Source organism: Narcine bancroftii, chromosome 3 (genome assembly GCF_036971445.1).
Source record: "Narcine bancroftii isolate sNarBan1 chromosome 3, sNarBan1.hap1, whole genome shotgun sequence".
Taxonomy (NCBI): Eukaryota; Metazoa; Chordata; class Chondrichthyes; order Torpediniformes; family Narcinidae; genus Narcine; species Narcine bancroftii.
The window spans coordinates 27,695,021-27,709,631 of record NC_091471.1 but is presented as its reverse complement, the minus strand read 5'-3'; the positions used below and the strand labels follow the sequence as shown (position 1 = coordinate 27,709,631).

At 38.6% G+C, this 14,611-nt stretch overlaps 1 protein-coding gene across 7 annotated transcripts in view; it reads right to left on the bottom strand.

The window, feature by feature from the left end:
* The window catches only part of st3gal5 (ST3 beta-galactoside alpha-2,3-sialyltransferase 5), a 127,744-nt gene that overhangs the window by 57,334 nt on the left and 55,799 nt on the right, over positions 1 to 14,611 (bottom strand). For 6 of the 7 annotated variants that reach the window (XR_011353288.1, XM_069923664.1, XM_069923663.1 and 3 more), the window contains one exon: positions 5,544 to 5,664. The exons of the other annotated variant lie outside the window; for it this stretch is intronic. Coding sequence is in view for 5 of the 6 variants with exons in the window: in XM_069923664.1 (XP_069779765.1) it covers positions 5,544 to 5,664 (121 nt within the window). In the remaining variant the exon portion in view is untranslated. The remainder of the gene's footprint in view (positions 1 to 5,543; positions 5,665 to 14,611) is intronic. 7 annotated transcript variants of the gene reach the window in all.

The following is a 14,611-nucleotide window of genomic DNA, read 5'->3' as shown; positions in this document are numbered from 1 at the left end:
CTCAATGTATATTCACCTAATGAAGAAGATCAAAAGTTTATGCAAGATATCTTTTTGAAGATAGCAGATACGCAAGGGAACATATTATAGGAGGGGATTTCAACCTGAATTTGGATTCAAATATGGACAAAACTGGGAAAAAAATTAACAAAAAGAACGAAGTAACCAAATTTACAATTAAATCGATGGAAGAAATGCAACTTTTGGATATATGGAGGAAACAACACCCAAAGGAAAGGGAATATTCATATTACTCGGCTAGACATAAAACATACTCAAGAATAGACCTATTTTTGTTATCAGCTCGTATGCAAGATAGAGTAAGAAAAACAGAATATAAAGCTAGAATACTATCGGACCATTCACCCTTAATATTGACAGTAAAGTTAGAGGACATCCCTCCAAGAATGTATAGATGGAGATTAAACCCCATGTTACTTAAAAGGCAGGATTTTAGAGAATTTATTGAACAAATAAAAATGTATTTTGAAATAAATACGGAATCAGTGGAAGATAAGTTTATACTATGGGATGCAATGAAAGCATTTATTAGAGGGCAAATAATAAGTTATGTAACCAAGATGAAGAAGGACTATAATCAGGAAACAGAGCAGTTGGAAAGGGAAATAGTAAATATAGAAAAAGAATTAGCAATGAAGGAAGATACAACTAAAAGAAGAGAATTGGCGGATAAAAAAATAAAATATGAAACACTACAAACATACAAGGTGGAGAAGAATATAATGAAGACAAAACAGAAATATTATGAACTAGGTGAAAAAACGCACAAAATGCTAGCATGGCAGCTTAAGACAGAACAAGCTAAGAAAATGGTATTGGCATCAAGGAAAAAAGACAAACAAATTACATATAATCCAAAAGAAATTAAGGAAAACTTTAGAGAATTCTATGAACAATTATACCGAACTGAAAATGAAGGGAAAGAAGGGAAAATAGATGAATTTCTGACTAAAATTGAACTACCAAAACTACAAATAGAGGAACAAAATAAATTAACAGAGCCATTGGAATAGTAGAAATACAAGAGATAATAAAAAAATTACCAAATAATAAAACACCAGGAGAGGATGGATTCCCAATAGAATTCTATAAAACATTTAAAGATTTATTAATTCCGCCCCTCCTGGAAGTAATCAACCAGATTGATAAAACACAAAGCTTACCAGATTCATGTAAAACAGCAATAATTACAGTAATACTAAAGCAAGGGAAAGATCCACTCACACCAGCGTCATATAGACCAATATCTTTACTTAACACAGATTATAAGATAATAGCTAAACTATTAGCAAACAGATTAGCAGAGTATGTCCCGAAAATGGTAAATTTAGACCAAACTGAATTTATCAAAAAAAGACGCACAACAGACAACATTTGTAAATTTATTAACTTAATTCATGCAGTAGAAGGGAATAAAGCACCTACAGTAGCAGTTGCTTTAGACGCAGAGAAGGCCTTTGACAGAGTAGAATGGAATTATTTGTTCAAAGTATTGCAAAAATTCAGTTTACCGGAGAAGTATATTAATTGGATTAAAGCATTATATAAGGGACCGTTAGCGAAAGTGACAGTAAATGGACATGTATCAAAGCAATTTAACTTAAGCAGTTCAACACGGCAGGGATGCCCACTATCACCTTTATTGTTTGCGTTAGCTATAGAACCACTAGCAGAATTGATAAGAATAGAAAATAATATAAAAGGAATAAAAATAAAAGACAAGGAATATAAAATCAGTTTATTTGCGGATGATGTTATAGTGTACTTAACAGAACCAGAACTATCAATAAAAGAATTATATAAGAAATTGAAGGAATATGGAGAAGTGTCGGGTTACAAGATAAATAAAAGTGAAGCAATGCCTATGAATAATGCGGATTTCTCAAAATTTAAGAAGGAATCACCATTTAGATGGCAAATGCAAGCAATAAGATACCTAGGTGTACAAATAAACAAAAATCTCGGCCAACTATATAAACTCAATTATTATCCACTAATGAAAAAATTACAGGACGATTTAGAGCATTGGAAAGAGTTACCACCAACACTAATAGGAAGGATAAGCTGTATTAAAATCAACATTTTTCCAAGGATATTATACTTATTTCAGGCATTGCCAATACAACTGACAGAGAAATTCTTCAAGGAGTTAAAGAAAATAATAAGGAAATTTTTATGGAGAGGGGGGAAACCGAGGATAGCACTAGATAAATTAACAGAATGGTATAAACAAGGAGGCTTACAACTGCCAAACTTTAAAAATTATTATAGAGCCGCACAATTAAGATACCTATCAGATTTTCATCAAACAAGGGAAAAGGCAGATTGGACCAGATTAGAATTAGATAAAATAGGGGAAAAGATACCTGAACACATATTATATAAATGGGATGAAAAATTGGTACAACATAGAAGTTCTCCAGTATTACATCATCTCCTCAATATTTGGAAGAAGATTCATGGAGAAAGAAATAAAACAAATTATCAATTACCAAAACTAATATTGACACAAAACAAGTTACTCCCTTTTACAATAGATAACCTTTCCTTTAGAGAATGGGGAAAAAAAGGGATTAAAAGAATAGAAAATTGTTTTTCAGGAAATAGATTCTTATCCTTTGAACAAATGAAAGCTAAGTACAATATAACTCAAGATACAGCGCTGGCATATTACCAATTGAGATCCTACTTGAAGGATAAATTAGGAACCAGTTTGAGTTTGCCAGAGGGAAGTAACCTTGAATATGTGATTACAGATACAATGATAATCAAAAGATTTATAACAAATATGTATATTAAACTGCAAGAAAAGGAGAATGAGGAAACAAATGGTAAAACTAAACAAAAATGGGAACAAGATTTAAATATAAAGATAAAAAAGGAAACATGGGAGAAGTTATGCTCCGGAACGATGAGAAATACAATAAATACGAGGTTACGTATGATACAATATAACTGGATACACAGGCTATACATTACACCTCAAAAGTTAAATAAATGGGACCCAACAGTATCTGATAGATGTTTTCGATGTAAAAAAGAAATGGGAACAACAATTCATGCAATCTGGACATGTGAGAAAGTAGAAAAATTTTGGGAAGATCTAAATCGGATATTAAATAAAATAACAGAAAACAATATACCAAAGAATCCAGAGATCTTCCTCCTAAGTAACATAAAAAACAAAGAATTTGGAATTGATTTGGAGGATGCACAAAAAAGATTTGTTAAGATAGCTCTAGCCGTAGCAAAAAAATGTATTATGTCAACCTGGAAATTGGAAGATAATGGAAAATACAACAATGGCATATAGAAATGAATAAATGTATTCCATTAGAAAAAATAACATATAGTTTAAGAAATAATATTGAAATATGCGAACAAATATGGGAGCCTTACATTAAATACAATAGCGAAAACCTACCGGGGACAATCATTACCTAAGTTAACGGAAGGAAAAGGAAATGAAAAGAATGGACTCAGTAGAATTTCTGGTGTATTTTTATTGAATGACAACTTTGTTTGACTGGTTTAATGTATCCTAGATTGTATACCTTAAATGGACGGGAGGGGGGAGATAGGGAGGGTGGGATGGGAGGAGGGGGGGGGGAGAAAATGGCACTGTATACGTGTGAATAGGAAAAAGTGTGTACCATGGTTAATGTGATTTATGGTGTGAAAAATAAAAAAATTTTAAAAAAAGATCAATGTGGTTTATAGTGTGGAAAAAAAAATTTAAAAAAAAAGACTCTTGAACACAATTCCCCAAAATAATAAAGGCAGGCATACCATATGCCTTCTTATCCACCTGATCAACTTGTGCAGCAACCTGGAGGGGTATATAGGCCTGGATCCCAAGATCACTCTATTCCTCCACACTTAAAAAGCCTGCCACTTGTCACCTACTGTCACCAAGTTCAACCTTCTGAGGTGCATCACTTCAGTTATCCAAATTGAACTCTGTCAGCCATTTTACCACCCAACTCTGCATCCTATCTGTACCTGGTTGTAACCTATGACAACCAAAACACCTCAAACCTTCATATCATTGCAAACCTACTAACCCACCCCTCCACTTCTTCCAATTTATTTATATTTTTTTTTTAAAATCACAGAGCATGGGCCCTAGAACAGATCATTGAAAAATGCCACTAGGCATTGACCTCAAGGCAGAATATGTTAAATCTACTACCAGCCTCTACTTTCTGCAAGTAACAGAATTCTGAATGCAAGCAGACAAGGTTCTCATGAATCCCTTACCTCATGACTTTAAGATGAGCCTACCATGTTGAGACTTCTTAAATGCCTTACTAAAATCCATTTGCATTACATCCTCTTCCTTACCTTCAATCTCTGCAAAACACTCAATTAGGCTCCTAAGAGAAGACCTGCCCCTGACAAAGCCATGCTGACTTTCCCTGAGAAGACTATGCTTTTCTAAATGCTCATACACCCGTATCTAAGAATTCTCTTCAATAGCTTGTCCACCATTCATTGGTCTATAATTCCCAGGATTCTGCTTCTTATTTTTCTTAAACGAGGCAATTACATTTGCTATCCTCTGGTACTTCTCCTGTGGCCAGGGTGGATAGAAAGATCATTGCCAACACCTCAATAATTCCTTCCCTTACTTCCTGCAGTAACCTGGAGTATATCCTGTCCGATCTTGGGGACTTATCCACCTGAATATTTTATGATCCTCTTTCTTAACTTAGACATCCTCTAGCACATTAACCTCACATGCACCAAAATTCTTCTCAGTAGGAAGACTTCCACTATCTTCAGGTACACATTTTCCTCCTTTATTCCAGACTGGACCTTCCCTCACTCTCTTCATCCCTCTGTTCTTCACTTAAGCATTGAATACTTTGGGATTCTCCTTAATCTGAATTGCCAAAGCCTTTCCATGCTCCCTTCTCACCCTCCTATCCTTTCTCAAGTTCCTTCCTGGCTACCATATAATTCTCATACATTCTTTTTGACTTCTGCTTCCTAAACCTTGTATTTGTTTTCATCTTCTTGTCAACTCAGGTTGCATATCCTACCATTATTTCCCCTGTTGCAGTGGGACAAACCTATCTTAAAACCCATGCATGGTCTCTAAACATCCTACACATTTCTGTTGTGCACTTGTCCTGAGAGCATCTGTTCCCAATTTACGCTGCCAAATTGCTCAATTTGCCCCTCCCCAATGAAACACCCACCTATTTTGTCTACTCTCCTCGTCCATAGTTATGCTAAAGGACTGGAGTTGTGGTCACTGGCTCTGAAATGCTCACCCAATGAGAGATCTGTCACCTGACTAAGTTCATTACCAGTATTAGATCTAGTATGGCCTCTCCTCCTATAAAATCAATACAACGCTGAGGTAAGATTTATTTTTAAATGGCCCAAGGACACATTTGTATTCCAGATTTTTTCAATAATAACTTTAAAAAATAATGCTTTCAAAATTCCACACATGTAGACACAAAAAATTTAATATTTTGGATAAATTTCTAAAAATGTACAAAAGCTCACACCTTATTTTTTTCACCTCTCATCAGGTATAGATTCCATATGTCATTTTGCTCTTCATCTTGGTTCATAAATTTTATCAGACTCCGGATGCCAATCAAGCAAAATACAATCAGGGCTGTCAACCTATGAAAATAAACCACAACTTAATAAATGTATATCTATGTTTACCTTATGCAACACAAAATTTTTGGTTAAGTGAACTTGCTTCATACAGCCATCAATTTTGGTAAATGTGAGGTTATCAAAAATACTAGCAAATACATTAACAGATTATATACTGAAATTAGTAAAATTAGAGCAGACAGAATCTGTTAAAAATAGAAGAGTGGCAGATAACCTTTGTAAATTCATTAATTTAATCCACACAGCACAAATAAATAAAACATCAACTATAGCAGTAACTCTAGACGCTGAGAAAGCTTGACACGGTGGAATGAAATTATCTATTTAAAATAGTACAAAAATTCAAATGACCCAAAAAATTTATTAATTGGATTAGAGCATTATATAATGGACCTTTAGCAAAAGTAACCAGAGAGGGATGTTCACTATCACCTTCCCTGTTTGCTTTGACCATAGAACCATTAGCAGAATTGATAAGAAGGGAACCCAAGATAAAAGGAATAAAAGTAAAAGAAGAATTTAAAATTAGCTTATTTGCAGATGAAATTGTAGTATAATTAACAGACCCAAATAAATCAATAAAAAGGCTAAATATAAAATTGAAAGAATATGAAGAAATATCAGGATACAAAGTTAATATCAATAAAAGTGAAGTGATACCATCGAACAATCTTGATTATAGAAAATGTAAAAAAGAATTCCCTTTTAAATGGCAATCACAGGCGAGACACTACCTCAGTATCAGGATATATAACAATTTAAATCATTTATACAAATTAAACTACCAACCATTAATTTAAAAAAAATACAAGATTTAGAAAAATGGAAAAAAAGAGCATTCTGATGTATGGATCTTTGCTGTCCAGGTGTTCTAGGGCTTTGAGTAAAGCCGGTGAGATGGCATCTGGCATAGACCTGTTGCTATGGAGGGCAAATTGGAACAGATCCATATCACTCCTCAGAGAGGAGTTCTTTGGCTTGGCTTCGCGGACGAAGATTTATGGATGGGGTAAAAAGTCCACGTCAGCTGCAGGCTCGTTTGTGGCTGACAAGTCCGATGCGGGACAGGCAGACACGATTGCAGCGGTTGCAAGGGAAAATTGGTTGGTTGGGGTTGGGTGTTGGGTTTTTCCTCCTTTGCCTTTTGTCAGTGAGGTGGGCTCTGCGGTCTTCTTCAAAGGAGGTTGCTGCCCGCCAAACTGTGAGGCGCCAAGATGCACGGTTTGAGGCGTTATCAGCCCACTGGCGGTGGTCAATGTGGCAGGCACCAAGAGATTTCTTTAGGCAGTCCTTGTACCTTTTCTTTGGTGCACCTCTGTCACGGTGGCCAGTGGAAAGCTTGCCATATAATACGATCTTGGGAAGGCGATGGTCCTCCATTCTGGAGACGTGACCCATCCAGCGCAGCTGGATCTTCAGCAGCGTGGACTCGATGCTGTCGACCTCTGCCATCTCGAGTACTTCGACGTTAGGGGTGTGAGCGCTCCAATGGATGTTGAGGATGGAGCGGAGACAACGCTGGTGGAAGCGTTCTAGGAGCCGTAGGTGGTGCCGGTAGAGGACCCATGATACGGAGCCGAACAGGAGTGTGGGTATGACAACGGCTCTGTATACGCTTATCTTTGTGAGGTTTTTCAGTTGGTTGTTTTTCCAGACTCTTTTGTGTAGTCTTCCAAAGGCGCTATTTGCCTTGGCGAGTCTGTTGTCTATCTCATTGTCGATCCTTGCATCTGATGAAATGGTGCAGCCGAGATAGGTAAACTGGTTGACCGTTTTGAGTTTTGTGTGCCCGATGGAGATGTGGGGGGGCTGGTAGTCATGGTGGGGAGCTGGCTGATGGAGGACCTCAGTTTTCTTCAGGCTGACTTCCAGGCCAAACATTTTGGCAGTTTCCGCAAAGCAGGACGTCAAGCGCTGAAGAGCTGGCTCTGAATGGGCAACTAAAGCGGCATCATCTGCAAAGAGTAGTTCACGGACAAGTTTCTCTTGTGTCTTGGTGTGAGCTTGCAGGCGCCTCAGATTGAAGAGACTGCCATCCGTGCGGTACCGGATGTAAACAGCGTCTTCATTGTTGGGGTCTTTCATGGCTTGGTTCAGCATCATGCTGAAGAAGATTGAAAAGAGGGTTGGTGCGAGAACACAGCCTTGCTTCACGCCATTGTTAATGGAGAAGGGTTCAGAGAGGAGTAGATATGCTTCAACACCAGTTATTGAAAACATTTCTTCACTGTGGATGTGAGTGTCACTTTTTCCTATTTATTAAATTAATATATCTATATCTATTTATTTATTTTCATTTTTCAATTAGGTAGGTTACACACTCTTTTTGGGCACTAGTATGATTGAGGTCTGTTTTAATTAGATGAGTACCACACCCAGCCAGAATTTGATGTTAAGGTATCCATAAATACATTGGGAAGCTGGTGTGGAAAATCTTAGCATAGCGTTCACATTCGTCTTTGCTTTAACGTTTCTCAGGGGAATACCCTCTGGAAACCTTGAAGCCGTGCACATGTGTGTTAACAAATATTCATTTCCTGCTTTGGTTTCTGGCAATGGGCCAACATAATCCACTATCACTTTTGAGAAGGGCTCCCCGAAAGCAGGGATGGGTTGTAAAGATGCCACTGGTGGTCCTTCATTAGGCTTGCCCACCAGTTGACAAGTGTGACAGGTTCTACAAAAGTTCACAACATCCTTTCTTAATTTCAGCCAATAAAACTGTTTCCTTATCTTTTCTACCATCTTCTTCACTTCAAGATGACCTCCCAAAGGTGTACTATGAGCCAACTTTAATATTTCATTCCTGTAAGTTTTAGGAATTACAACACCTTATTACCACCCAGTTTTCACTGGCAGGTATAACTTGTGGTCCCCACTTTTTCATCAATATTCCATCTTGAACAAAGTAACCTACTGGCACAGTTTCAATTTACTGGTTAGACAGAATCTTATCTCTTATCCCAGCAAGATCAGGATCATGCTTTTGTCTAGCTGTTATTTTTTCTCTTGACAACAGCAAAGCTGGATCCTTACGTTTGTACTCAATGCCTGTCTCCACTACAGGATCATCACAGACTTTTTCTACCTCTACCTTTTTCTAGACATGGCTCTAAATAATGGCACACACAGGGTAGATTTCCAAATCCTTTTCAGACTTATAAACCAATGATTTATTTGTGAGTTTCACCGCAAGTATGACTTTACCTTCCGCTAAATCATTTCCGAACAAAAGAGAAACTCCATCCACTGGCAGACTTGATCTTATCCCTATCGTAACCGGGCCATTAACTAAGTCTGATTTCATCACTATTCTATATAAAGGTAGAGGCTCTGCTTCACCACCAATGCCTTTAATTAAATTCACATCTCCAGAATCGGTCTCCTCACCAAAATTCAAAACGTTTCTTAATACAAGCGATTGGGCAGCTCCAGTATCCCGCAGGATTTTAACTGGCACTTGATTGGATCCTTCTTTAACCGAAATGAAACCTTCAGTCATGAATGGTTAAAAATATCCCAAACTTTCTCACTCTGAACACAGGCAGTTGGTACCATCCCTTTCTTTCTTCCTTTTCAATACAGGACAATTTGCTATTATGTGCCCTGGCTTCTTTCAATAGTGGCAAATAACACTTGAAAATTTTTCCCTCACCCATTTCTATTCCTCTCTTTTAACCTCACTTCTAGATTTTCTTTCTACTCTAATTGGATTATCAGCAGTATTCCTTTGAAATGTTTTCCCTGGTGTCCTCTTAGGCTTGTGTGTTAAAGCATATTCCTCTGTGAATTTAGCCAATTCTTGCCAAGTTTTTCTATTTTACTCTGCCAAGTACACTTGAATATCGTCAGGAACACAATTTTTAATCTCCTCAATCAGAATGACTTCCCTCAATAAATCAAAGTTATTTTCTACTTTCATTGCGGCACACCACCGATCAAAACACACAACCTTCCTATAAGCCAAATCCAGGTAAGATTGGGTTGCTGCTTTTTTTAAACTCCTGAACTTTCGTCTATAAGCCCCTAGGACTAGTTCATAAGATCGGAGTATAATCTGCTTTACAAATTCGTAATCAGCTGCTTGTACAGTGAGACACAAATACACCTGTTGGGCTTTCCCTTTAAGAACACTTTGTAGCAGGGGTGACCACTGGTCTGGTGGCCATTTTAAATTTACAGCTACTTTCTCAAAATGCAGAAAATACTGGTGTATTTCAGCTTCCTCAAATGGAGGAACTAACCTCACTTCTCTACTGTCCAGAAACCTCTCCTCCTGACCGGCACGTGGGTTTTGGGCTTTTCCCTCTCCTTGCGTTAGGGTCAGCATTAATTTAGCTAGTTCTAGCTCATGCTTCCATTCCTTCTCTCTCTCCTCTATTTCTGCCTGCTTTACTGCTTCCCGTTCGGCTTTCCTTTCTGCCTTTCTTTTTTCCTCTAACTCTAGTTTTCTCAAAGCCAACTTTACTTCCTCTGACATTTTCTCCTTTGGAAACTGTTCTAATGCAGCTTCTTCAAATACCCACTTTCCTACATAGTACATAACCATCTTTCAGGCAATTTCCTTTTTTTTCATCCCAGTTCTTACTGTAAGAAGTTTTAACTTGCCAACTATAACCATCAGTTCTGTCTTTTTAGCCATTTTTAAATTAACCACTGAAGGGTTCGCGATGAACTGGCCACTACTCATAGTTGCTGGTTTTTCTACTGGTGATTTATACACTCACCGTTTATTTTTAATTTCAAGCTGGAGGTTGAGTCAAACTCAGACAACTGATTACTAAGCACAAGTCAGTTGCCCCTAAAGCTTCCAAATTGGTTTGATCCCGGATGATACCCCCAAATTATGTTACAAGATCAAACCAGGAACCACAAAGAAGGCATATCACACAGGGGTAAAGATGAACAATTATTTTAACAACAAAAATTCACCTTCAAACTTTAATTCAAAATCCTCCCCCCCTTTTATAACAATGCCCACTAGTTACTATGCAAATTTCTATAACAGTGTAAAACGAATAAACTCCCCAACCTAAATATAACATATGTAATTAAAGTCTGTTATATTTTCAACCAGCCCACAGAAAAACTTTAAAAATCTTTGAGAGTGAGAGAGAGCACAAAATTCGAAGTTGACTTGTGTTACTTGCAGAGAGAGGAGCCATTGGCTTGGTCCGGATCCTTCTGGCTGCCTTTTTGAAATCCCACTATTCTAAACTGTCTTCCAGACCATGACTCATGCTCTGGGCCACCTTCCACTCCACAGCACCACAGTGGTTTATCATTCAAGTCCAGAAATTTTTAGATAATTTTCTACACATGCCCAGTCCGTCTCCCACTCTCTCAGCAGTCCACCTTCACCTTGGCTCTTAAAGACAAACTGTCACTTTTTAACATAAAACCAAACACACGGGTCAATACACCACACAAAACTCTGTAACATCAGGAACAGTGTGAAAGATGTCAATGGATAGGAGTTCTGAGCTAGTGATGGACCAGACTACTTTTGCTACCTTCTACAGCCTTCTATATTCCTTGGCACACAAATTACCAAACTACAATTATAACTCACCAGTGTACTTTCCACAGTGCACATTTGATATAGTATCCAACAACACATCAAATTTCCTCAGATTCTTTAGAAAGCAGAAGTAGTGGTGTGTCGTCTTCACAATAGCCCCGATGTGCTTGCTTCAGCAAAGGTCTTCTGATGTATGGACTCCCAAGAACTTCAATTCCAACAGGCGAGTTGACCTATCAACAATCTTCCTTTGGAATATATGATGTTACCAGCAAGAATGTAATTCTTGTACCACCAAACTAGATTTTCAACCTCCTTTCTGTGCCTTGACTCAGCATTTCAAGTTAATCGGCCAACAATGGTGATATCATCATAAAATTTATAGATTGCATTGGAGCCAAAATTTACTGTGCATTCATAAAACTGGGAGCTAACCAAACTGCCTTGCAGTGCCTGTATTGATGGTCAGTAAGGAAATGGTGATGGGATAGGTTGAAACATGAAGTTGAGGTTACCATTAAATCTGCCATAGCTGTAACAAATAGCAAAGCTTGCTTGAAGGACCCAATGGTTAACTCACATTTCTAATTCATCTTTTTATACAAATATCTTTCATTCTACCATTGATAATTATTCTAGGATAGCCAGTTTTGGTGAAGGAGGACTTCTCCGAATTATGAAACACGCAGGTTTATTTGATTTCTATGTGAATAAATGCATCTGAAATCCAGCATTTTAACCAATTTGCTGCATCAAATGTCAGTGTTTCCATGTAATTCTGCCACCCAAGACTCATTATCATTGGATCTGTCCTCAATTCTGAAATTGGATTTAAATTTTAAAATTTCAGTGGGTCATCCAAATCCTTCGTCACAAACTTGCCTGAATCAATCACAGCCCATGAAAATACAGTTCTTAATATTTATGTTACCTTGTTTTTTTCAAATCCCTTCCAAAGACCAGAGGAGTATGAAAACAATGACTAATCCTGATTTTGGATAATCAGGTTTTATTTTAATGGTGTGTCTAGGATGAACAATACTGTTGTAAAATATTATAACAAGGATTCTATCATCAAAGAAAATTCAGGAACACAAACTGACTGTAAAGGATTATTCAGAGGTTATGACAAAATTATCTAGATATAGCAAGAATTCATTTAAATGAGAACCAGCCGTCAGAGAGAAAAAAATAATTGTTACCACAGAAACCAGTTATTTGGTATGCGATATTCTAATTTTGTACCAATTAAACTATGCAAGAGAAAACAATAAATTAAGATGCATGTTAATCAGCCTTCACTACACTCTCCTGATGACTGCTGCAGTTATTTTGTTTGTTAGTTGTCATGTGAGCTATCCAGGCAAGTACAAAAGTACAAAATAAAAAGGTCCTGAGTATTGTGGTCCTTGATAGAAATACTATAGAAAAAAAAAACCCCGATTTCCCCACACAGCCCTTGAAAGCGATTATTACCAGCCATATAAACGTCACCCACTGGCAGATGCAGAACATTCTGTCCAAGCTGTCCACAGAGTTGCATATGGGAATGGAAAATCTGGCACAAATTAGAAATATAATTGAAATTTACCAGATGCATCCTGAAAATATATACATACTATATATATACACAAGACGTTTCTGTAAGTCATTGAGGAACTAATGAGTGAAAGGATTTTGTTTCATACATAGAGAACAAGTTAATTGATAATCTTGTCAAGGAACATTTGGTAAATAGTGACCATATGCCAAATGTGAGAATACTGAATTATTGCACTTTCAAATAATGAAAAACAAGGGAAACCACCACAAAACGGCGCCTTACTGCGCCGACTCTGTGAGCAGCTCTGATGGGATAATCAAATATTCTTGTTCAGAACTTCTAAAAATCAAACAAAAAATTAGAAACGTAAAATCAAACTTACCCGACAACATGGGTATCCCTAAGATCACTTGGTAGACTTAGAATTGGGAGAATCGTCAGACTTCGTCAGACCGCAGGATTTTGAAACAGCCAGCACTCAAACAAGTACAACACCACCACCGCGGGACCATTAAACGGCCAATGATCAGGCCGTTTAAACTTCGCTGGAGTCACAGACAGCAGGTGCTCAACACATTTAAACATTGCAGAGGATTTAAAGGGACAGAGCATGGACCAGCTTTTTTTCTTTGGCTTGGCTTCACGGACGAAGATTTATGGAGGGGTATGTCCACGTCAGCTGCAGGCTCGTTTGTGGCTGACAAGTTCGATGCGGGACAGGGAGACATGGTTGCAAGGGAAAATTGGTGGGTTGGGGTTGGGTGTTGGGTCTTTTCCTCCTTTGACTTTTGTCAGTGAGGTGGGCTCTGCGGTCTTCTTCAAAGGAGGTTGCTGCCCGCCGAACTGTGAGGCGCCAAGATGCACGGTTTGAGGAGATATCAGCCCACTGGCAGTGGTCAATGTGGCAGCACCAAGAGCTTTCTTTAGGCAGTCCTTGTACCTCTTCTTTGGTGCACCTCTATCTCGGTGGCCAGTGGAGAGCTCGCCATATAACACGATCTTGGGGAGGCGATGGTCCTCCATTCTGGAGACGTGACCTACCCAGCTAAACACCATGGAAACTGCCAGCAGAGGGCCCACAGACCAGGTAAAGAAGACCTGACCACATGGACACAGATGGAGCTACAGGTCAAGCAAAGATACTGGGACCTGAGGCTTCTGTTCCCTACCATTGTCCTGGCCAACATTCCATCCTTGGAGAACAAACTTGATGAACTCCAAACCAGACTTCAACATCAGAGAGTGCTGCGTGATGTGCTTTATAGAAATATGGCTAAATGTTGGACAGAGTGCTGCAACCCAATGGCTACACCTCCATCCTGAACGCTGGCATCTGGAAAAACCAGGGGAAGTGGCGTTTGTGTCATCAATTTATTTTGGTGCACAATCCTGCTCCCCAACCTGGAACATCTGGCAATCAAGTGCCACCTATTCTACAAGCCGAGGGAGTTCACCGCCATCACCCTGGGTGCAGTGTACATTCCACCCCAGACTATCATCAGGCTGGCATTGGAGGGACCGAGCACTGTGATAAACAGCCATGAGACAGCACATCCTGCTTTCTTCCCGATTATTGTGGGAGACTTCAATCAGGCCAACCTGAAGAAGTCTGACAAACTACCACCAACGTGTCACATGCGAGACCAAGGGAACCAACACACTCGACCACCGCTACACTATCATGAAGAATGCATACCAAGCCATACAATGACTGCACTTTCACAAGTCTAATCACTTGGCTGTACATCATTCAAGAGGGTGATCCCTTGCAAGGTGTCAGGCCCTGATGGCATATCTGGCAGGGTACTGAAAATCTGCACCAGCCAACTAGCCGGAGTGTTCGTGGACATTTCCAAGCTCTCATTGCAGTGGTCAGCTGTTCC